At 38.3% G+C, this 23,882-nt stretch overlaps 1 protein-coding gene across 4 annotated transcripts in view; it reads right to left on the reverse strand.

Moving 5' to 3' along the window:
• The window catches only part of LOC117407125 (cyclin-dependent kinase-like 5), an 86,346-nt gene that overhangs the window by 11,332 nt on the left and 51,132 nt on the right, over window positions 1–23,882 (reverse strand). For all 4 annotated transcript variants that reach the window (XM_034011783.3, XM_059028942.1, XM_034011782.3 and 1 more), the window contains exons 4-15: window positions 18,179–18,224; window positions 17,032–17,168; window positions 16,010–16,130; window positions 15,193–15,252; window positions 13,149–13,239; window positions 11,724–11,913; window positions 8,003–8,083; window positions 6,134–6,297; window positions 4,888–5,944; window positions 2,851–2,952; window positions 1,533–1,638; window positions 716–839 (exon numbers count right to left, since the gene is read on the reverse strand). In XM_034011783.3, coding sequence (XP_033867674.1) covers window positions 716–839; window positions 1,533–1,638; window positions 2,851–2,952; window positions 4,888–5,944; window positions 6,134–6,297; window positions 8,003–8,083; window positions 11,724–11,913; window positions 13,149–13,239; window positions 15,193–15,252; window positions 16,010–16,130; window positions 17,032–17,168; window positions 18,179–18,224 — 2,279 coding nt within the window. The remainder of the gene's footprint in view (window positions 1–715; window positions 840–1,532; window positions 1,639–2,850; window positions 2,953–4,887; window positions 5,945–6,133; window positions 6,298–8,002; window positions 8,084–11,723; window positions 11,914–13,148; window positions 13,240–15,192; window positions 15,253–16,009; window positions 16,131–17,031; window positions 17,169–18,178; window positions 18,225–23,882) is intronic.

Consider the following 23,882-nt stretch of genomic DNA (forward strand, 5'->3'; position numbering starts at 1 on the left):
GTGCTGGATGACCCCGACTGGCCCAAACCAACAGAAACGCGTTTCTGTGTTTTTTACTAACATTGTGGAAGTTCTTGTCCTGCATCATCAGGTCACTGGGGGATTGTGGGAATGTATTGTGCTGTGTTTTAAAGAAACCTACAGTAGTAGAAGCTCAGAAAAAAACCTGCCCGAGCCATGGATGCTGCAATTTAAAAAAAAGTTTTATCGCTATTTTTATTTCCGTGTTACACGCGACTGTAGACAGCATACTCAAGACCCAATTTTCCAAACCAAAAAGACGAGGGATTGAAAGTGAATCTGATAGCTCTGCACTGGAAGATAGCAATGATGATTTAATACTCTGCCGCAAAGTCTGTGTGGTAAGTTTTATTTTGCTTTGAGTTTGTATTTTTGCTTTAACATTTGAAACCTACAACATGAACGCTGCTAAATGTAAAACAATAATGCAGTGTTAGCAAATGCCATAACCTGTGCTGATAAATGTGTGTAAGTAGCTTGCCAGCACAAGTTTGTTCGACGGCAGCCATTGTAAAGGGTTCAATGTTTTTCTGTTCCCATCGGCTTCCTATACAATCACATGCCTCCCTGTTAATGACGTAGATTTTTTGTCAGCAGTCTGGCCACATCAGGTACGATAAAGCAAAGCAGGCCAGAAAAACCGTCCGAGGCCGGTTTCCATTGGCCAGCAATGGAAATGAGGCATAAGACTCACCATGGATCAAAGGCAGTTTGTCTCTTTGAGTGATTAGACAGTAAGTTGCTTTCCACTGGGACTGCAGAAGCCTTGTTCTGAATTGAGTTGTCATGGAATGTTCCCTCTGGCCTGGGTGATGGAACTGGAAGAGAAAGATCACAGCTGCCTTTTTAATATGCTAATCAACAGCCGGTTCTCTCATTAATATGCCAATTCAGCAGTGTATTACATAATTAGTAAGTCTCCTTCTTAGGTTTAGTATGAAATTAACACAAGCTTCCCAAAAATAGTACACCTCTGCGGCACTTGTAAGGAACTGCACACACACACACACACACACACATACACACCGGCTCAGGAAGCTTCATTGTGGAAGGATGTTGTGATTGTGGCCACTGTAACTTATCACAATATTTCTGTCTGTTTCTTATCACAATATATTACACACTCTGTGGGCTTGAACCATCATGACCCGTCTGCAATTGGAGCTGTCCTTTTTTGCTGGTTGCAGACTCCCACTATCATGAGCTCCTTCTGCTTTCTCAGAATTGTTGCTGAATAGTTGCAGACAGCTGTAACACAGCTTATGTAGGTCTAGTCATGGTCCATCAGGTGAGCACATAAATGTGCATGCTTTGAAGATTTTTAAATTTTACCAATCCTTATATAGATGCCCTAATTTTTTTTTTTTTTTTACCACTTTCCACATTAGTGTTAATTGTCTTTCAGGACACTATGGAAAATAAGGGGGACAATAAGATCACAAGGTAAATACAGAGTTTAAAGGAAACAGTACTGATTACAATAGGCTGCAATGCCATCTAAATGAGTATACCTCTGTAAAAGCTCCCTACTCTTCTGGGAATGGAGTCCGTATACATCTGCCTGTTTTCCTTTGAGGACGCCCCATCTTCCGGATATGGATCATGGTATACTCCCCCCTACATAACAAGGCAAGGGTTATTAAAGCACAGTGGGGTCTACTGCAAATACAGGCTGATGGATTTCTCATATTGTTATTGTAGAATTTCTATCTCTGACTATCTGAACCCAAGGTGCTTTTTAATCAAATACAAAAAACATATTCACTGAGGGAATGTAAAAAAAAATCATGTTTGTGGTTTCACTACTAGCAAATAAACTGAGTTTCTCCACACACATTCTATTTAGCTTTCTTGAGTTTTTGAATTCACAATCACTGTTGGAGTCACCAGCTTCAGTCACAGCACAATGTTCTGTTGTTCACTTACAAATAAACTCAGTTTCTCCACACACATTCTATTTAGCTTTCTTGAGTTTTTGAAGACACTTTTAGAGAATTGTTTTTAGAAATGCTCCCGAAATTACTAAATGCTATTTCCACATGGTGTTTTTCACCGATAGTCATTAGTCCAATGGGTTTTTTTGTTTTATTTTTTATTGCATGCATTCAGACTGCAGTATATTGTTAATATTTCAGCTATTCCTAGCATATAATGTTGTTTAGCCGTTGACACCTTCAACAGAGAGAAAGCAAGTTGTGTGATGTCTTTCAGATATTTACTGGCTTCTATGTAAAAAACAACCAAAAAAAAACAAAACACGTTCCACATTCCAAGTATCAGTCCTATAGATAAACCAATCACTTACCCAAGACACCCAATTCCCAACTAAATAAATTCAGTGTCATCATCAACATCACTCTGTTAGAATAAATTAATGTTATGATCTTGACAGGACTTGATGTGAAACCCTCCTGGAAGTCATTATTAATATTAGATAATCAGTTACAGTATGCATTTGAACTGCATGTGTAATTCATGCATCAGTTCTGCATACATCCACATGTATTTAAGATCAGTAGTACTCACTTGCGTGTTTTTTCTGGAAGACTGTATTTTGTAAGGTTGTCAATTTGAGGCAGCTACCTACCCTCTATATCCCAGACTGTACTGTGCAATTTAAACTCAATTAAGCTCTCAAGCCCTCTTATGCACTTCCAGGTTGTTTGGTAAGAGAGTACAACTGATCAAGATCAAAAAGAGATTCTTGTTTAATATTTTGTGTTATAGAAAATAGAACAATGCTGCTTTGTGATAGACTCTGGGGGAAACGACAACACTAACAAGATAATTTGACACGCCCCCTAGTGCTACATTTAAAGTGCTTCGGACCTCAGCTTTTTGCCGCTGTGAGTGAAATGATGCTGTGTTGTCCCGTGAAGAATCTTTAATCGGGGGTCGCGAGAGGTTCCCTTCTGTTGGGGACTGGTCACTCTGTTGATAAAATGGACATAATGCATTTCAATGAAAGTAATATGTTCTACGCAGTGGTACAAATGCATTATAAATACATGGACAAGGTTCAGATACTGTACTTGGAACAGGGCCTTTGTCAGTTTTGCTAAGAATATAATCCAGTGCAATGTGTATTAAAAAAATCGGAATATGAATAGTATTCCTACAGTTTCTCAGTAATGTTTTTAAGGTTGATGGTTTGTTTTCAATGCCCCTTGGAATCTGATCTCAAAGCAGGTATAACACATAGGCTATATTTGTTCTTGTAAGCCTGTATTCCAATGCATCCTTCATAAAGACATGTCCCTTCCAGAAACTCACACTCACCTGGTTTTACTGGGTTAGTGTTTCTGTGACTCTTACTTAAGTACTTGCTTAAAACCTCTCTATTATACAAACATGCAGTAATACTAAATGTACACAATTATTTGACAAATGTTTAGTCTTCAAGTCATTCTCTTCAATTTTACATTTGCTTTTAGTATTCAAACACGCTTTATCATTTTTGGAGAGTATTCTGTGCATTCTATAGGCACCAGAATTCACAAATAGAGTATGTTGAGGCATAAAGTCCCTTAGGGTATAACCACACATGCTGTGCCTGATCTGGATGAAATTTGGTAAACACAGAACAAGCCATGGCAAACTCAATTAAAAAAAATGCCTATAGGGAGCGCTTTTGAAGTCCACATTTGCATATCCCATGGTTAATTAACTAGAAAAGACAAAATGTGAACACAAAAAAGTCAGCAAACAGAAAATGTCTGGTAAGCAGTCACAACAAATGTTCAATATGGCCACCTTCTATTTCAACAGTGTACATACCCCAAGCAACTCTAGGCCAGTCCTGTACAACAGTGATTACTTTTCCATTCATTCCATCTAGCTTTCAAAAACATAAACTCAGTAGGAGCAAGTTCATTTACATTTGAACTTCAATACAAACTTTTATCACCTGGACTTTCCTGACAATACATAACTTTAAGAGTTTTGGTTTGTTTTAATAAAGCTATACAAATATTAGTGCTTGCAACACGGAAAACCTCAGGTGTGCAAACAGAGCAGGCTCAGCTCCTGCTTCCATTTACCACGTTACCAGTGTTACCCCCTGCTACACTCAAGAGGAGTTATATGTTTCATCAATCAGGGATTTCTTCTGGGGCTTGGTTGCCCATTGAACTGAAAGTCCACCTGGGACTGAACCAATTGCATCTAACAGGAGCCAAAGCTGACTGAGTCAAGTAATAAAAGACTTCCCCTAATACAATAAACCCTCCTGCTCCCAATGATCAACTTTTGAAAGCTTATACCAATCTAACCACATGAAATAATACATCAGTTTAAGGCTTAGTAGTCCTTCTATTATTTGAAGAGTAAAATGAGAAAACCTTATCTGGTAAAAGCTTAAATGGGAATATATATATATATATATAAATTACTTAATCTTGTGTTTAAAGAGTCAGAAACAAATCCAAATGAGATGTGAGATTTTGAAGCTGGCAGCAAAGTAGAAAAACATTTTTTCCTGTTTAGATATTTATAAAAATGTTTACTTCTATTATTTATTATTCATATTATTCAAAAGTCACAATGAATATACGAATATACTACAGAATGCCTTTTCAGTATGAATTGGATTCCGATTAATTAACCAACAAAACAAATAAGCAGCTGACCAAACACTTGTGTTGCCAACATCCCCACCAAAACTGGAATTAAAAACAGAAACAAATCAAATTTAATATATGAATAACTGAGTTTTACAATAAAGACCTCCCATTGTAGTATTCTCAATTTAGGCTGTTGCAAATAAGAAGCTGATCCAGTTAAACCTCCAGTTTCTGGAGTTATTACTTGGCACTAGACTGAGCGGGAGAAGGGGCTGATGAAATTCTAAGTTGAGATCAGACTAACCCTGATCTTGTCATCGGTGCAGTCCTCCCGCGAGGACCCCGAAGAGTGCATGTTTAGTGTCCTGTGCTGCAGCTGCGGGGAGAGAAGCTGCAGGCTGCTGGCTCGGGTCGGCATTCCCTGGACGACGGTGAGGCCTGTGTCATTGCCCTGACCCCGGGGACGCTCCCGCCGCACATACATGGAGTGCCTGTGTGGCCGCTGCTGGGAGGAGAAGGGGCTAGTGTAGCCCAGGCCATAGGGGAAGGACTCATGGGGGGCCGAAAGAGAGTGAGAATGCCCTCCACCACCATCTATGTGGTCGGGCGACTTGATTTCCTCCAGGTTCTTTGCATGCCGAGTGGGTGGCCGCCGGGAGTCCAGAGTACCGCTCTCCATGCGGTTGCTCCTCATGGAGGGGCTGACTGCTGGCCGGTTGTCACTGTGCCGGGGCACTGATGGGCTGCTGGGAGAGTTGAGGTCCATGCAGCTGGAGGGGAAGTAGCGCGAGCTGGGGTCCTCCAGGTGCATCCGGGCTTCACTGAGGTTCCCCACTGACTTGGAGTCTGTGAGGGCCCCGTGGCTCTTGGAGAGGGTCAGGTAGGATGGCATGTTCTTTGAAGGAGGAGGCATAGAGCTATGCATGGTCTCCATGTAGCTGTGGCGGTTGTGCTTCTCCCCCGACTGGAAGGTTCCAATCTTACCCTCTTTTAATGAATGTCGGTTCTGCTTGGAGCGGGAGCTGGACTTTAGGTACTTGGTGCCAGGGCCGGGGCCGTCAGGGGCTTTTGGGCCAATATTAAAATCAAACTCTGTCTTGCCCTTGGCATCCTTGGGGCTAAGGAGGTGAGGCAAGTTGTTGTTGGCCAGGTCCTTGTTACTGGAGATGGAGCGGTTGAGGGAATGCTGCTGGTTGTTCTTGGGGTGCTGTGTGGGGCTAATAGCGGCAGTGGGAGGCAGGTTCCCGTTGAGATAGATGTCGTTGGTTTGGTGGTGGTCCTCACTCCGTGGTAGGCTATGTGTATCCTTGCTGTTCGATCGGTGGTGTGCCTGCAAGCCACCGCTTTTGCCTCCATGGTTTCTGTGAATGAAAAACATTAAAATATAGAAAATGAGCACTTGCCAGTTTATTAAGGGTGAGCATTGTCTTTTAAATGGAATGGTGGTTCTATTATAAGTCTGGGGGTCCTATAAGGTTGATTTTACTACGTGTGGCACAACATGGAAAGACATCTCTTAAGACCCATGCTGTAAGAAGATATCTGTTCACCTGTTGGAGGAGGAGCTGTTCTCCCCGTGATAGGTCTTCTTCTTGGAGGAGCGTGCAGGTGATGAACTTCCAGTGCGATCCAAAAGACGCTGGGTTTGGAAGGCAAGGTGGTTCAAGCACTGTTCTGTCAAGTATCTCTCTGATGGGTTTAGCTTCAGCAAGTTCTTTAAGAGGAAAGAACACACAGTCACAAATGTTATCTGTACAACGCACAGTAATCGAGAATGTTGATTCAATAGTGTTACAGTATAAAATTCACACCCTAACAAAGAACAAAGAACAAAGAACAAAGAACACAGATCAGTGAGTTTTGGAACAGAGGGCTTTATACAAGAATGAAAACACCCAAACAGAGTAATTTAATTCAAGCTCTCTTAATGTAAGATGTTTGTATCTCATTTTGCACTAACATTATTTTTTTCTCCTTTCAAAATATGTAATTACAGACTGATGAAAATGCTGAAAATATACCCAAATTAGTGCTGTTGCACTAGAAGCTGAAAATGTTAGGTTCAGTACCTTTAATGTAAAGTAACATAAACTGAAACTGATTAACCAAATACATGTGACAATAAATGCTAGCTATAATTTTACTTATCAATTCAGTGCTTTTGAACAGTTGTGGAGACGATGTACTGGTTTTAGGCGTGGCAGAAGGTACTGTAATCGATTTGAAGGGACACGAAGGCATGTATTTAAGTTTCATATATGGTTAAAAATGTTGCCAAAGCTCTTCTGCAGTCAACATTTGCAATACAAATTAAAACAAATGTTATCTACAACTGTCAAAATGGATCAAGGCAGATCACAGGTCTGATCCTCTGAAGCAGAAAATGAATAGAGAAAGTGTGAGTAAACAAGGAATGTTCTGTACAAGAAAGGAACAATTGTATACGGGCTGGTCTGCTGTGGCTGTGTAAGCACCTGAATGTTAAACACCTTGCTAAAAAAAATGTTGTGATTTTTTTTTCTTTTTTTTGCATTCTTTCAGTTCATCCATTCTAACCTCCTCATAATGTGAAAAATGTAGGGTTTGTTTATGACAACATATGAGTCATCCCATGATTACAACTTTCAATGACGCTAGAAAGCAGCCCACATAATTAACATCCAACACACTGGGCTGTTATTTCTTGTAAATCAAGAATACAGATTAGGCATCTTTCACATCTTACTCTGATAAAGTCCTGAGCGACACTTTGGCTAAGTCACAACAACAGCAACCTCACTCCTGATGCTATGAAATCTCACCCTTGAAGCTGCTCTCCATAATAACATTGGTAAGCTCCAAACAGAAAAGAACAATCATCAGCTTTAATATGTTGTTGACTGTGTTCAGTAAGTATGTTACAGGTTCTAAAAAAAACTGCATATTCAAATCGCTTGTACCTCAGGAGTCCCTCGCACATTTTCCTCCTTCAATTTAATGTAAAAGCGAGTCTCTTTAAATACTTAACAATACTTTAAATCCACCATTAAGCCCCATAAGTTATTCTTGATACTGTCATATCGAAGAATGCACTTCGTTATCTTGCTCTCCAGTGCTCCCCATTACTTGCACTTATGTGATCCACAGATCAGACTTGTGAGCAAAAAGTGGATTCCAAGATCCTTGGTTCAAACATAGACAACCAACCAACAGTATTAATTCTAACATTTGTTACAACTTCAAAAGAAATACAGAGGTGCAGTATGGCCCCTAGATTCCTTGCCATACATCATCGAGATGCTTTGCTTCTTTGCCTCCCCCTGGTGAGCATCTTTGGAGAAAAGCATGCAAGCTTCAAACACTGTCTGTAAGAACACATTTCTTAACACTTGTTATTATTAGATTGATTTACATATCAGACCAGGGTTTTATGGTCCTACCTTCATAAGATCAAGCATGACACCACTGATTATCCCAAGGTATCTTCTCTCCAGTGTCTGGGGGTGGTTTACTGCAGGGAACTGAGTAGAGTTGAAATTAAATGAAGTTATAAATTATCTACAACAGAGCAATATTGGGTTAGGTAATCGGTATTGTACAGGTGTCCCCATTTATTAAAGAGTACCCTTATGTTTTTGTGCAATCTCTGTGGTTCGTAATGCAACAATCGATTAACTCCCAAAACATATTTATTTGCGATAGTTTGTTAAGATGCTCTTCAGATCTAGCTGCTGGTCATACTGTAGATATATGTAGCACAGGCTGGATCAGATAAAATGTCTTTACAGAAGTAAGAGCTATTGCTATCTAGTGATCTGCTACTTTGGAACAAGTTTCCTTTTGTTTTGCTGGCAGAATTTGAGTAATTATATTAAGAACCACTGTGAATGATGGTAAACATTATAACAATATAAATGAAATCTGAAGCTACTTACTCTTTAATCTCGTTTAAAAGTCCCAATGCACTGCATTCTGTTACGAAAACAGTCCAAAAAGCTTAAAACAGACAGATGACTTGATCCCCTTGACACTGTTTGGTGAGTGTTTAAGTAACACCTACCAAGACCAGACTAAGGCAGAGAGACCTGGAATCAGATATCTAGTCTATGGTAGTAAATATCAGATCCAGCAAACTGTGCAATAGCAATACATACCTGTACTGATGGTCAGATTGCAGGTAATTTCTTTCTTTACACATACCAGATATTAAGTACAAAAAACATCTAAACAATGTTCTGTATATCCCCTGGCTGAGTGTTTAACGTTATGGATGTATTTCCAAACTACTAAGTGTTTTATTCAGGTTATTTTTGTACTTTTTATAGCGTTCAAAAAATGTAATTTAGAGACATGTGTAGTATGTTTCTCCCTAAGAATAAACTTTATTTTATACAATTCAAGGAAGCTGGCAGACCTATGAATATTGAAGCCATTGAAACTGAACAATAATGTAAATTGTAATATAAAATAGTTTCTGTACATTGAGATTCAGCATTAGTGTTCTGAATGCAAACCATATGCTACCCACGATCTCTGCATGACTGTACTGTAAGCAAAGACTAATCTTCATTTGGCCTGACACCAGCTTGACCTCAACCCAAGGTTAGTCAATCCTATTTGTCAGCTCAAATCACTCACATCTTTCAGTCAAGGTAACATAATCATGATGCAAAGCTAAACCTACAGCGCAGACAACCTGCTTAGTTTTCATAACCTTCTTTACATTATTTGCAGTGCCACTTTTAATGGTTGGATTTATCTGATGTTTTTCATCTTTAAAACAAATTAGGTAAAAAATTCAAAACCCAAACATGGAACAAAACTGTACATTCTTTCTCTGTCCTAATTTCAGCTATCTGCCCTGAAAACACTCTTCAATCCCACAAGGGAAAACATTGAGCTCAGAAGTAAATGTTAGCTGCTCAAAACTATGCAAAAATCTGACAGCAGTCTAAATCTAAATCATCGGCCTGCAACTGGTTCATTATCTTTTTTTTGTTGCGTGTTCGAATGTTCCACAGCTGACTGGAGTGTTTTATCTTGCCTATTTTTCTATTTAAAAAAAAAAAAAAAAAAAGTTGTAGTGTAATTATCTTAACATTTGTCTTGGCAAATTATTACCAGCTGACATACATAATTACATCACCATATAACTTTCACGAACATCAAGCACAAGCAGTAACTGTCGAACTGCTAGTATGGGTCCAAATAGCTCATTGTAAAATACAACAGCTTCAGATAATGAATCCTCCAAAGAGATCTAAAATATTTAGTAAAATCTGCTATTCTTCCTGTTGTATAAATGTTGTGCTGAGTTTGAGTTCATTATGGGTGAGGTACCAGGTCTTCCCACTCTCATGGAAATAAATGTGGTATTTCACTTGATATTCACTCTCTGGAGGTGTGACACTATTGATCAGTTACACTAATCTATTCTATCTATTCACATTAATGTTATGGCATATTCAGGATCCAACAGAACACATACAATACAGTATTCTAAACAGATTAAGATATGTATTTTTATTACAGGGGCTTCATTTTTATTATAAGTGTGGCTTGGGGGGCTCCCGAGTGGCGCATCTAGTAAAGGTGCTCCACGTGGAGTGCAGGATGCACCCGAATCCAGGCTTTGTCATACCCGACCATGACCGGGGGTTCCTAGGGTGCGGCGTACAATTGGCCAAGCACCGCATGGGTAGGGAGGGATTAGGTCGGCAGGGCAATCCACGATTCACTGCGCACCAGCGACCCCTGTGGCTGATAGGGCGCCTGTGGGTCTGCAGTGGAGTCATTCAGATCTGTGTTGTCCTCCGGCACTAAGGTTCTGGTGGCTTCGCTGTGGATCCGCAGTGCGAAAAATGACAGATTGGCAGGAACACGTTTCGGAGAACGAGTGTTTCAGCCTCCATTTCACCGAGTCGCCGGGGGGTTGCAGCGGTGAACCGGTATAAAAATAATAATTGGACATTACAAATTGGGGAGAAAACCGGAGTAAAAACCATTGCCGATGACTAAATTTAAAAAAGAAAAAAAATAAATAAATAAACTGTGGCTTGGTCACTACTTGGATGGCAAATGAACGAACAGTGCTGTTTTAATACCTATTGTGGCTTATCGATGGCTGGGGGTCCTTTTTACAAATGTTAACTCACGCTTTACTATTTGCAGCCATGCAAAGCAAGTGGCAATATAACATAGTCTCAGTACCCTAATAATGATGCTTTCCACCCGTTCATCCCACAAACTAAGAAAGTCATGAAGGTCACTATCACACTAAGTGACATGGAAGTGTGGGAGACCTTTGAACTTCGACCTGATCCTGTTTTCGTAGAACTGAAGCTCCAATTTGGATAATTTCTTTATAAATATAACAGTAGGTACAAACTTTGTTCCTATTCATTTTCAAAGAAATACATTAAACTGAAGTCGGTCCTGCCTGTCCACTGTCTCCTTCTAAGGTAATGGCTCCAGATATCGGGAACACATGATTCTAGTTGAATTTAAAAAGTGTAATTATTCAATAAGGTTGGAAAGTATTTTGATAAACACAATAATGTACCTATGTTTATTTATAGTGCTACTGAAATTATAATGAATGGATGTTTCTTATGACCTAATATTTCAAAGAACATATATTTCCCCTTGCCCTGGCAAATTATCTGAGAATACAATAAAGTAATCTGCAGCAAAAAAAAAAGAAAAAAGGAAAATTGCTTGATTTTCCTGGTTCAACCATTGACTTTCCTTTGTTACGATCATAGAATCAGGAATCAGTTTTGCAAATGTAATCACAAGTATTTGCTAGATTATAATGTCTTAATATCACACGAAACCTCTTAACTCTCAGCCAAAAAAATAATAATTTAAGAGCAACAGAAAAGACTTTGCATAAGCCTATGGCTTTAGGACATGTCTAATTAAGCTAATCTGTAGATATCTTCAATACACATCAGATAAAAGCATTTTTGAAGATCAATTTATTAAATATAGTAACACAAAAAGCACGAACACTCCAAGTATTTGAATCATTATCAAACCGCGTTAAACATTGCTGAGAAGTTTACGATGTCTACAGTGCAGTACAATTAAGGACCAAGGGAATATGTCTTTATTCAACTATCAGGAAAAAAGGCTAAAAGGAATAAATGGGAACCCTACCCGCAGTCCGTGAAAGCGAGGGTTGCTGTAGAATAGCTTCATTTGCTCAGGGGGCAGTGGCCCCAGGACTTTCTGAATGGTGTAGAGCTGATCGATTTCACTCTCACCAGGAAACAGCGGCTGCCCATCACTGAGTTCCCCCAGAATACAACCCACAGACCACATGTCCACAGCTTTCCCATAGGGAGCTCTGAAAAGAAAAGCAATTTAAACCCAATTACACTACTGTGTATGCAGTTTACATACAAAAAAAAGAGGAACCTCTGCTGTACCATTGTCATTCAGGTGTAGGGCTATCATGGAGAGCACAGATTCCACATGACAAGTTGTCATGGTGTTGTTCTGGGGGGACTGCTGACAAACGACTACTGCTTAATTTATTTAGAGGAGAGGGGGGTCTGCAGAAAAGTCTATTCTCCAAATGGCTCACTTTTTGACCCTTGTGAAACATCAGTATCGAAGCAAGTGTCTACTATGAGCCCCTATCAAATTCTGACAGATCTGTCTTATCCTTTGTAACCGAAACTGAAAACTTGCAATAAGGAAATTAAGGCTTTATGTGTTATAAAATATTGATACCATTTGAAACATAATCAGTCATGTGATTAACAGCCCATTTACAAAAAACTGTGCACTACCTAACTCATAAACCTAACCTTAAAATCAAACAATTTTTTTTCCCTGTCACTGGCTAAAAATTGGTCAATACTCAAACTGATGTCAGTTGGTCAACACAATAGTTGAGTGTAGTTAGACTGCAGTTTAGCTGCATGATAAATACCCTGCAACTGCAAAAATAAAATTTTTGAACTGCAGATACAGTACATGGAGGAAACGTATATTTAAAAAAATGTGGCGCTATCCAAAAACACTATAGTTTCCTATAAAGTACAATACCATGTACTGTAGAATGCTATAAGAAACTATAATGATTTTGGATGGTACTTAGTATTTTTTACATGGGAGGTTTACCTTCTACCTTCAGCCCAGAAGAGGGTTGATTTACAGTTTACAATCTGAGGATGTAACAAGTTGTCAACAAGGGAGGAAATAGTTAACTATTTCTCTTATGCCCCAGGTTGCAAGTCTTAAATGTCAAAAATGTGGGATTATCATTCTGTGGGAAGAAAGCAGCCGTGTGCTGAACAGAAGAGCCAGGGAAGTAAAACAGCTACAAGAAAACTGGTCACATTTCCAGGCAGCTAAGCTTATCACTGAAAATGTGGTCCTGCTAAAAGCTTTGAGAAGCTCCTCATCATTTTTTTTATGTGTTCTAATTTCCCAGGCATGACTAAACCTATTAGAGACGGATCCCACTATGGCTATCTATCTCGCTGTCGATAATGTATTGCCAGTCTCTGTTCACACCTTTGAACAGCACAGATGCTGACACTCTATTGCCTAAGGCAGCTTCAGTTCACTCACCCTAACAGCAGCTCTGGAGAACGATACCACCTGGTAGCCACATACTCTGTGTAGTTAGCATTGCTGCCTTCGGACAGGTTGCGAGCAAACCCTGCAGGAAGACATTAGCAATGTACTATTACAGTTATGTAGTTCACATGACTCACACGGAAAAGAACACTGACTCAGCGATGCAGCAATATGCATATTCTTAAAGGTACACCCTCTCTCTAGAATGCAGAGATACAGTATTGAAGTTAAAATATAATAAATTGAAAACACAGAAACTGTGTAAAATACGTTTAAAAAAAAAAAAATCGTAAGCTACACTACAGGTCCGTGCTCTCCTCTATACTGTAAATACTGAACTCATGTATCCAGGATTTATTGTGGTGCCTTAGAGACTTCAAGTGAAGAAAGTGTACAAAGAATTACAGTTGATCTGGACAACGAAGGGAGCAGAGAGAAAGGAATACTGAAGTCATTAAAGGGTAGATGAATGGATTAACACAATAAGGAATAATTAATATAAAATAATAATACATTTTCTTTAAAAAGAATATCCACAGGTTAAAAAAAACAGAATATTGAGATGGATTGGAGTTGATTGTACATGGTAATTACATTTTAGGAATGAATTATGTGTTCATTGTCACCAGATCACATTCTCAGCTTGCTCTCTAATATAGTAAACCTGTCTCTCAAATTGGACAAAATTTCAGGGATGCATTTACTTCATTTCTGGTTTATGATATATAAAACATATATCATTGAGAAAATGTGTCCTTAGTATCCTTTTAAAGCATGTTTTAAGGGCTTTCAAAGAAAAGAAAAAAAAAAGATATCACATATGTAAATCATTGAGGTAAGAAGTCACTTAAACCCTGTCAGTGCACTTAAATGACCCGACAGTATTTACAAAGACTATTATCACCAAACATCCCTAAACAGCAATTCATAATCATTCATCTTTAGAGTAAACTGCTCTCTGTAGAAAAAACAGTTCATATATTAAAGCCCAGATCAATATTGGAAAGTTTATCTTGCAATATATTAGGCCTAAAAATATGCTAATGTCCTATAGCTTCTAGGCAGCTGGAGTTATGTAATGTTGCTGTTCTGCAGCAGAACAGATATCCCCAAGGAAATTAGAGGCTTTAAAATCATCCCAATATTTTAAACAGAAATATGGCATGCATTTGATTATTCCATTTACATAAGTTGTACGATATTCAGTCTTGAGAAATAGGACTATGTGAATGACCTGTAGGTTCAGTGGTTGGGAATATCCATCAGGTGGCATACAATTATAACTTGACTGAATCCCTCTCTCAGTTAAAGGACATCATACATACCGTAGTTCTTAGTTTTTCCACTATTGATTTGTTTTCATTTGTCTTTTGGAAATCTGACTTCATAACCCATATACACCCTGTCAACACAAGCTACAATGGTCTCAGTATGGTTTTGGATACCAGCATTTTAAGTGGGTTTCTACCATGGGACACTCTTGACCCTGCAACCATCCAGAGGATTTTCTAACAAGCACCAGAGTAACCACTTACAACAAAAGCATATCTTTTCAGAATGACACTGTATTTCATACAATAAATCATTTTACCTTAACACACAACTCCTTACTACTTTAATTAACAGGTATCATATTTATTTATGCACAGTAACAGATTTCCTGACTGTGTCCATGTGTGTTTAATGTATTGCTACAGCAGGCCCATATTAAAAAGCACTACTGAAGCAAAAAAAAAAAAAAAAAAGTTTATTTCCAATGAAGACAACACTCAAATGAGAAGCAATGAAAGCTGCCTCAGGATTTTTATCCTCTAGTCCGCATAGATTACAGACATGTGCCCCCTACTGGACATGCTTCAAATGCCCATATACAGTACAATATACAGTACAAACTGTTTAACAACCATTGAGTAGTTAGTGGGGTATCAGGGGTGGACACACAGCTACATGGAACACTTTATTAGAGAGTGGTAGACAGAATTTTAACTCACTTCTTCACTTTAAAGTAAAAAGGCATCTAGCTTTCGTTTCTTACCAAAATCGCACAGCTTCAGTATGTCATCGTGGCTGATTAAAAGATTTTCCGGTTTGATATCTGAGGCAAAACAAAAACATACAATAAAAGGAGACGTGGCAGCAATAAGAACAGTAATAACAGTGGGCGGATGATATTAGTGTGCTTTGTATTGAAAACACAAGGTCCTTGTTATCAGCAACAACCTTATTATGACAGGAAGGTTCAAACCTAACATGTGGTTGAGGTGCATGGCAACTGTATTAATTTATGTGTTATTATTATTTGTTTATTTAGCAGACGCCTTTATCCAGGGTGACTTACAGAGACTAGGGTGTGTGAACTATGCATCAGCTGTCACTTACAACAACGTCACACCCAAAAGACGAAAAGCACAAGGAGGTTAAGTGACTTGCTCAGAGTCACACAATGAGTCAGTGAGTGAGCCAGGATTTGAACCACGGACCTCCTGTTTACAAGCCCTTTTCTTTAACCACTAGACCACACAGCCTCCAAGCTAAAGATGGTGCTTCTTGCATTGTCAGACACATAAAAGGCATCAAAAACACAGAAAACAAATTTCAAGCATGACCACTGCCTTGTCAAAACTATTTTCAGAAACAGTTTAATATGCCTGATATATTTTAACTACGGATAATAAACCCCTTTTTTCTTTCTTTCTTTCTTTCTTTAAAACATTCCAGAAGCACAGTTGATTTTAAACCTTAAGTCCAAGAGTGTTTTTTATAAAACAAGTCAAGTGAAATCACATCGCCCAATCCCTACATCTCTTCTTGAAGCCACTGAACTTGATAGCAGCTTCCGTTAGCTCACTTACCTCGGTGGACAATATCATTCTTGTGACACCAGTGGATCGCTTTAATTAACTGATAGATGTAGTTTCTAACTTTCTCAGGTGGGGCCCCATTTGGCAATTCTTCTAGCAATTCCAGCATGTTCTAAATAAATATAAAAGAAAGACACCTTAATAATATGCATAACACAGTGCATATGACACACATCCATAATCATTTAAAAACATTACATTCCATGGTGTCAAAGCTATCCTGGTTGACTGGCAGGATGGTAAAATTGTTTTAGAAGAATTCACTGCAATTTATGTTGCATCATCATTTTTAATTCGTACTGAATTACAATGAATGTTTGTTGTTATGAAGAATACAGTAAGCTGTTTTTTTTTTTTGTGTCATTTTTACCAATTGTGTATGACGCAATTATTTGTGTGGATTAGCAAGAAAGTAATCGACACAAATATTTATACAACAAGTGTTTAGAGAACCTTTTTGTATTCAACACAACAGAGTGAATATTTTACCGGATCTCATTTTGTAATCTTCAAATCCAAAGACACAATGCCCGGGTTAATCGCACTTGTTGCTAAGCAGATGCAAAGGCTGATTTAAGGAAAGTATTCCACATACAGAGAAATGCAACTGATCTAAAAGATGGTGGCTTTAAGTACTACAACTATTTAAATAATTTAAATAACTGGGATTTTGTGAAAAGCAATGTCTACAACAGTGCTTTTAGATTATTTAATTAACTGGGATTTTCTGAAAAGCAACGCCTGTAACAGGGTTTTTACATTATTTCTGTCTATAAAACTAAGTAAAACAGCAGATGCGTTCCTATTTTCAATATTTAAACGGTGATAGTATTTAGCTCTGCCAATGTTTAGCTCAATTGAACAGACCCCTTTCTTTTCCATATATAACAGTTGGAATATAAAAACCAGTGGTTGTTACAGTTCAGTTGGACTGTAACTTTCTTTCTAACATCCTTCAGCTATATTTATGACATACTGTATATAATGCTTTGTTACCACCCTGCTGCGCTCACCTTTTCCACGTACTCGAAGACCAGGTACAGCTTTCCTCGTCTGCGAAAGGCTTCCTTGAGCTCCACGATGTTCTCCTGCTTCAGGGTCCGAAGCATCTGAAGCTCCCGCAGCGTCGTTTCTTTAACTTCTTCATTTTCTATTGACACATTTCAAAACAGCAAACTGTGATCACTGGCAACAGAACCGCCAGGTAAATGTAATACTTTCTATTCTCTGACTATGCGTTATTATATACTTCAGGACCACTGTAGACAACTCCAGGTTCATTACTTGGTGATAATGGACCTGAAATGACTGTAAATGTCTGGATGGTTTCCTTATTAATACTTCATACATACCCATAAAACATGGTACTGAATGTAGTTGTAGTAAAAGAAACAGTACAATTATTTGACAAATTAGATTAGAAGTGAATACATTTTTCTAGTCGAAAATCAAAATAAAGCTTTTTTTCCTAACACTTATTGATATAAATCTTGAATATAGCCTATTGTCTGACAAAGATTCATGACATGAATGGACCTGCTGTGTGCTGGTGCTTTGCAGTCCAGTGGTGGCTGCCTGCCAGCGGATGCTGAGTGATTGTGAATGACTTAGAGACCAGGCTGGGCTGTATTTAGAAGACATTACATAGAGTAACTGGAAGTTCCTTCCTCTCTTTCTTCCTCAAACAAGAACATGGCAGGGCTCTTTATTAACATTGTAGGTAACCTCCATTTTACAGAATTGCTCTGTTCAGCAATGCTGGCACACAGTTTTACATGAACAGCATTTATTTTGTTGATGCAGAACTTTCTAAAGGAGAAACGGTCAAATCACATTTAGAGCTTGTCCTTCTTTTATGCATGCTCAGCTCACCTTTATCACTGAAGTGCAGCACTTCTGGATGCCTCGAAGGCACTCTAAATATTGAAATTGTTGTTGTCCACAACTTTAAAACCCAATACTTGGCTACCAATAAATGCATTTATTTAAAAAAATGGGTCTACTTGTTTCCAGTAGCTTTAGCTTTGTAAATCTTAACATAGTATGTTTAATTAAAAAAACGTATATTGTAATCTGATGTAGGTGTGTGTTTTATTTAGCTGCCAACAGATGGCGCAAAGTTAATGTCTGGTTGCTGTTTTTGTTTGAAGAGCCTCTTACCTTCACTGTCCTTGAACTTCTTAATGGCCACAATTTCATTGGTCTCCTGTAACGCAAATAAAACACATAATTAGGGATGCCGACTGCTACAGAGTGAATGAATCATGTGGACTCCTGTGAGGTCTGAATTCTGATGTTACAGGCCATTACACTCGACCATACCATGATTACCCTTGATTAATTAGCATATAGCAAAATAATATTCAACATCCTCACGGGTTTACCAATTTTAAATAATGTTTTTCCTGAAGTATGTTTTAATAGCTCTGTGCACTTCACAATACAATAAATCAAGTTCCAATATATCTACTGTCTGTACCATACTTCACATTATCCAAATCCATGGACAAGCTGAAAAATATTCTGACTCCATGCAGCATAATTTCTGCTTACTACAGCACAGGCTAGATTTTAACATACATTTCAACAGTACTATAAAAGTCACAGTAAGTTATTCTATTATTTAAAGAAAGCAAATACATGCTTATGTATAAAAGAACATGCTGTATTGTTTTAAACCTCTTTCAGACATACTAACAATTACATTTCATTTTATTCACATTGCCTTAATAACCAGAACAGGCCCTACTACCTAACTGATGTTACAGGCTTGCAACTGTCTAGAGCAAGGTGATTTAGTGATCTTTGGGTAGTCGGCATCGGCCAGGTTTGGTTTTACGCTACGCGCCCCCCTTCTTAGCTGTGCAACTACGGTATGCCATGACTAAACTGCACCAAACTTCGTACAGAGACAGTCAAGCCCTTTGCCAACCTGCCAGACTTGTCTCTGTTTATGTACACAGCTTGAATGACAGGTGTTCTCTTTGAAGATAGAGGCTTTGATTGGTGTTGCAGCTGTCACTCTCTCACTGACCCACATTCCCAGATCGCCTGAACTGAGCATTTTTTTTTTTTTTTTTGGTCCAACAAAAACTTTCTGTATTTTCTAGTTCAAAGGGCAATGAAAACATCTAATACATGTAAGTAATTCATTTGTGATATTCTAGAAATATTATATTTTCATATAATCTGTGAATTTTTTTTTTCATTATGTTAGTGTGATAGTGACAACGTTTATTATATGGATATATACATGTCAAACGCAGACAGAATGTGATGTAAGTAGGAGGAGACGGTACGATTCATATTTGTTCTTTGTACTTATACATCTGTATGGTGGATGGACATATAACTTAGTAATCAAATGTTGAAACTAGGGGAATTTTTTTTTTTAACATACATATTTTTATCTTATTCATACATCTAGACTTGTATAATAGCTATGTCGATGCATTTGCTGAATGTTCAGGAAGTTGGGGATGAAACTATTTTTTTATATTCAAGCTCATTTTTATATATTTAATTAATTCATTAATACTTGTATTGTTATACAACCTGCTGACATTTCATTCCAGTTTACTATTTTACTGTGTGGTGAGGCTGGTTATGTTAAGTATAATAATTAAATGTTGTGAAATAAATCCCTTTATTTTAGCCTCAGAGTACCCAAGGTAACATAATTTATTTAAAAAAGGTTCTGTTTTTGGAAAAATAACTCCTAAAGGTAGAATATAAATACTATAAAAATAACTTTTTTCTATAGTACTTTAAAGACAGTGTGGCAAAATCAGCCAGAAAATGCTCGGCTGTGGGGTGACATCCATGTCAAAAAAGCTTGGTTGTAAAGGGTTAACAATACAATGTGCATTTAGCAGGCCACGATATGGAAATTATTGTGTTAGCAACAAAGATGCCATAATGAAAGTTATAGCCAGGCATTTTTCAATACTGGATATACTGTATATATTATAACCTTTTCTGGATATCATATTTGTAAGAAAATAGTGCAGGTAAACATCGCTAGTGGTGATTTTTTTTTTTATAATACTTAATGTACGCAATATTTAGCATTTTGTGGACTCCAAAAAATGCAGAATAATACTGAACATTAACAAACCTTGGCTAATATTAAAATACAAATAATTGTGGTGGAATTCCACTGCTGTATACTGTACACTCTCTCCATCTTTAGATCTTAGATATAGATACTGGTAAAGCAAATACACACATTGTATGTAACGTGTGTGTTTTTAAAGCTATTATTAGCACAGGAAGACTATAGTATACGGTAGCACAACCTCTGACAACAGGTGAAGACAAGTCACCCACACAAGCAATTCTTAACCCTCCCATGACGTACGTCAAACCTAAGCACAATTTGTTCATATATCGCCAGTTATCAGGATGTTTTTCAAATCCAAGACAATAAAGCATGTGCATTAAACATGTAGCTACATCTACAGCCTCAGTTTAGTTTTAGCCAATTCTGGTTCTAATCCAGCCCTGTAATTAGAAATCCCTTAAGGCTGTAACCCAAGGAAAGCTGAAAGAATGACATCTGTTTCCCATGCGTTCAGTAATTCATTATGGGATTTGAGGCACGGGAGAATATTTACTCTGATCTGTCAAGTCCATTCTGCTGTAACCTTATCAGCTGCTCTTGTTCAGCCATTGATATTTATGAGCTGCAATTGTACTTCCCCCACCTTTGTTTTGAAATGTAATCAGGCTTGCTAATTACTGTCCCTATGAGTCAGAATGGATGACAGGGACTATGATAGAACCCCTCTGACCCATGAAAGCATTCACAGTTGTGGATCATTCTTTCCAAGATATTTTATAGTTTTTTCAATTCTGCAATAAAAAAATAAAGAAAATCTTTAAATATTTTAAAATAACAGCTTTTCGGTTTCCTATTACCAAACCTCTCCTACAGCAGTCATGTACAGTAGGCATTGCAGGTTTTGAAACAAGTGCTCTTAATTTTTAGAATCTTTTTCCGTGTTCTTTGAAGTTTTAGTAAAACCTAGGTCAAAATGTGATGTAGTGCGGCCAACACAGCAGTTTTTACTTATGTACAAAACAAGTTTCTAACAGGTCTTTTCTGTTACACCTGAGTGAATAGTCATTACTGCATTACTAATGAAGATGGAGGATTGATTGCCAAAGGTTAGGAGAGGGTTAAAAGAACAAACATAATGCACAATGGTATTGTAGAACTGTATCACGTACTCAAGGCCCCTATCTGTCTTTGTGGTTAGAAGTAAAACCACTAAAAAGCAGGTGTTGGTTAGTTTGATGTTCAAAAGCATCGACTGTGATGTAATATGGCTGTGTAATAAAGTAAGAGTGGCTAGCCACTAAGAGGGGGATCAAAGGACAATATAACCACTCTCCAGGCACATTATGTATGTTAAAGCAATTTCATGTGGGTCAAAATTGCATCATGAAAATGTACTACAGATCAGCATGACATCCTCCTTATGCATATGTAAAAATGGAAGTGTGAGATAAGTATGTACGAATGACAGACATGCATCATCAAACCTGAAACTTTCAAATTACTTACCCTAACCAAGTTTCATTATATATGTAGTACAATATGTACATGCAGGTGCCACCACAGATATGCATACCAGCAGGGGGCAATACATTTCTTCCATTTTGCGTTAATTGTTCTGCAAGTTTAATATTTTAGTAAAATGTATTGTTGGAAGAGCTGAAAGAGACAACTCAAGCAACTGGGCTGAGATGTTGAAGCATTACCACAATTTACCAGTAGAGGGTGTTTGTCACAACTTTATGGTGCAAGCTGGACAACTCTAAAGCCCCTTTCACAATGGCGCTCCTACCCGGGTCCTGACCCGGGTTCTAGCTACCTGGGTCACAATCCTGCGTAGTGTGAAACCATGTACCTGGGTCGTACCCGGGACAGCAGTGACCCGCCTCAGGATGTGGGTTGACAGGCTTTTATGCAGTCCTATGTCGGACCTGGTCCGACATTGCAATTATTCCTATCCGGTCCATTGTCGGACCCTGTCCGACATCATCAAAAAAACGCAAAAAATGGGTTTCTAGTAGTTTTTTCTCCGGAAAAAGCCAAGAAAACCATTCAATGGTAGAGTGGAAGCGACAGGAGCCAAGACAAGCCGATAAAAATAAAAAAAAGGCGTATCTCATATGGCTGTTACTGTATCAGCGCACAGACTATCACGGACATTTGCAGAGCTTTTTTGAGATGTTATAGTAATAAAATAATGACTTGGATTGCATTATTGACGAGTGATAAAACGAGTGATCAGGAGATGATTGATCGGTATGTACGACTATTATTATTATTATTTATTTCTTAGCATATGTGAAAGCGATAGCGAACGAAAGGGTGGGGCGGGGCTGGAGATGCCTAGTGAGTGCTTTGTTGATATGCAGGGCCTTTTAAACCCGTTTGACTGTGGAAAAAAAATACTTTTAAACAGCGCGTCTAAAATTAACTGCGCGTGTGAAAATAAATTGGACCTGACGTGCCTGACGCACACTTAACAAATGGACTGCAAAGGGTTAACTTGGATCATGCAAGATAAAGATGGGCGTTCTTAAGCAGACAATGTAACAAACAGCTATGCCTGGTTTCACTTCCGCAAGGAACATTTCTGTTTAGCTGTATTTCTGTTGATTGAGACGCACCATGAGCCAGATTGCAGCAGGGATGAAGAAACAGTTGCTTTAATCAACATTTGGGCTGATGATTCAATCCAGAGAAGCTTGGATGGAAGTGTCTGTAACAAGTTGCTTCTGGAGGCATTGTGTACCTGCATTTACTTGCTTGTCACCCAGGTCGACCCTGCTTCTTCAAAAAGCAGCGTGAAATCGCATAGCCGACCCACATGACACCGGGTCAGACCCAATGTGAAAGGGGCTTAATTCTGCTGCAGGTTTCCAAGGACAAGTTGAGGTCATGCTTTTACATGCCAAAGGTCAGAGAATGAATGTGGCAGCAAGGCACATTTTTTAAATTTTATCTGTGTGTGAAAAGTTGATGATGTCATTACACCTAATTTTATAAACACCAACCATGTTGTCTGTCTTGAACCAAACGCATGGGAAGGAGGGCTGCTTTATAGACGCTTAATCCATCTTGACTAATTTATCCAACCTGATAAAAGGGCATGTCTGGACCAATCTCAACAATGTTTTTTTTGCAGGGGGTCTGATCTCTCAACTTTATCAATGCTTGCAGGTCTGAAACTGACCACCTAAAGTAAAACAAGATTCAGCAATTAAAAACAAAATCAATCGATTAGGTTTTATAGTTCTGCTGAGTGCGACAGCCTTTTTATTTGGCTCAAATACTGGTAATGTTAAGAACCCTTTGTAGCAGACTGGGGGATGTAAAAGACTTGAGAAGTAACAATGTGCTCTCCAGCACTGGGAATTCATTCATCTTAATATTTCTTCTCAATCTCAACTGTGATGGATCTTGGTCCTTAATGATGAAAAACTAAAGGCTTGTATATTGACTGCTGACACACTATACTGTAAGTGGGGTCCAAAGTCTTTATTGGGAGAGCACATGTTAAAGGGTAATAAGGACCATTTTATTTTATTGTGTTACATGTTCCCATGTGTTGCTACAACTGTTTATGTAAGGTGTGTGTATTGTTGTATTTAAAAAAAAAAAAAAAAAATTTGTACATTTTGACCACTTTTTAAAACTTTTAAAATTGCATTCCCTGCCTCAAGACGGATTCACATGTACCCACATGGACCTCTCAGAACTACATTTCCCATCATCCTCCTGCTCACATATGTAACTGAGATGGATATACCAGTGAGGATGATGGGAAATGTAGTTCTGAGACGTCCA

The sequence above is a fragment of the Acipenser ruthenus genome, chromosome 8 (assembly GCF_902713425.1).
Source record: "Acipenser ruthenus chromosome 8, fAciRut3.2 maternal haplotype, whole genome shotgun sequence".
Classification (NCBI taxonomy): domain Eukaryota; kingdom Metazoa; phylum Chordata; class Actinopteri; order Acipenseriformes; family Acipenseridae; genus Acipenser; species Acipenser ruthenus.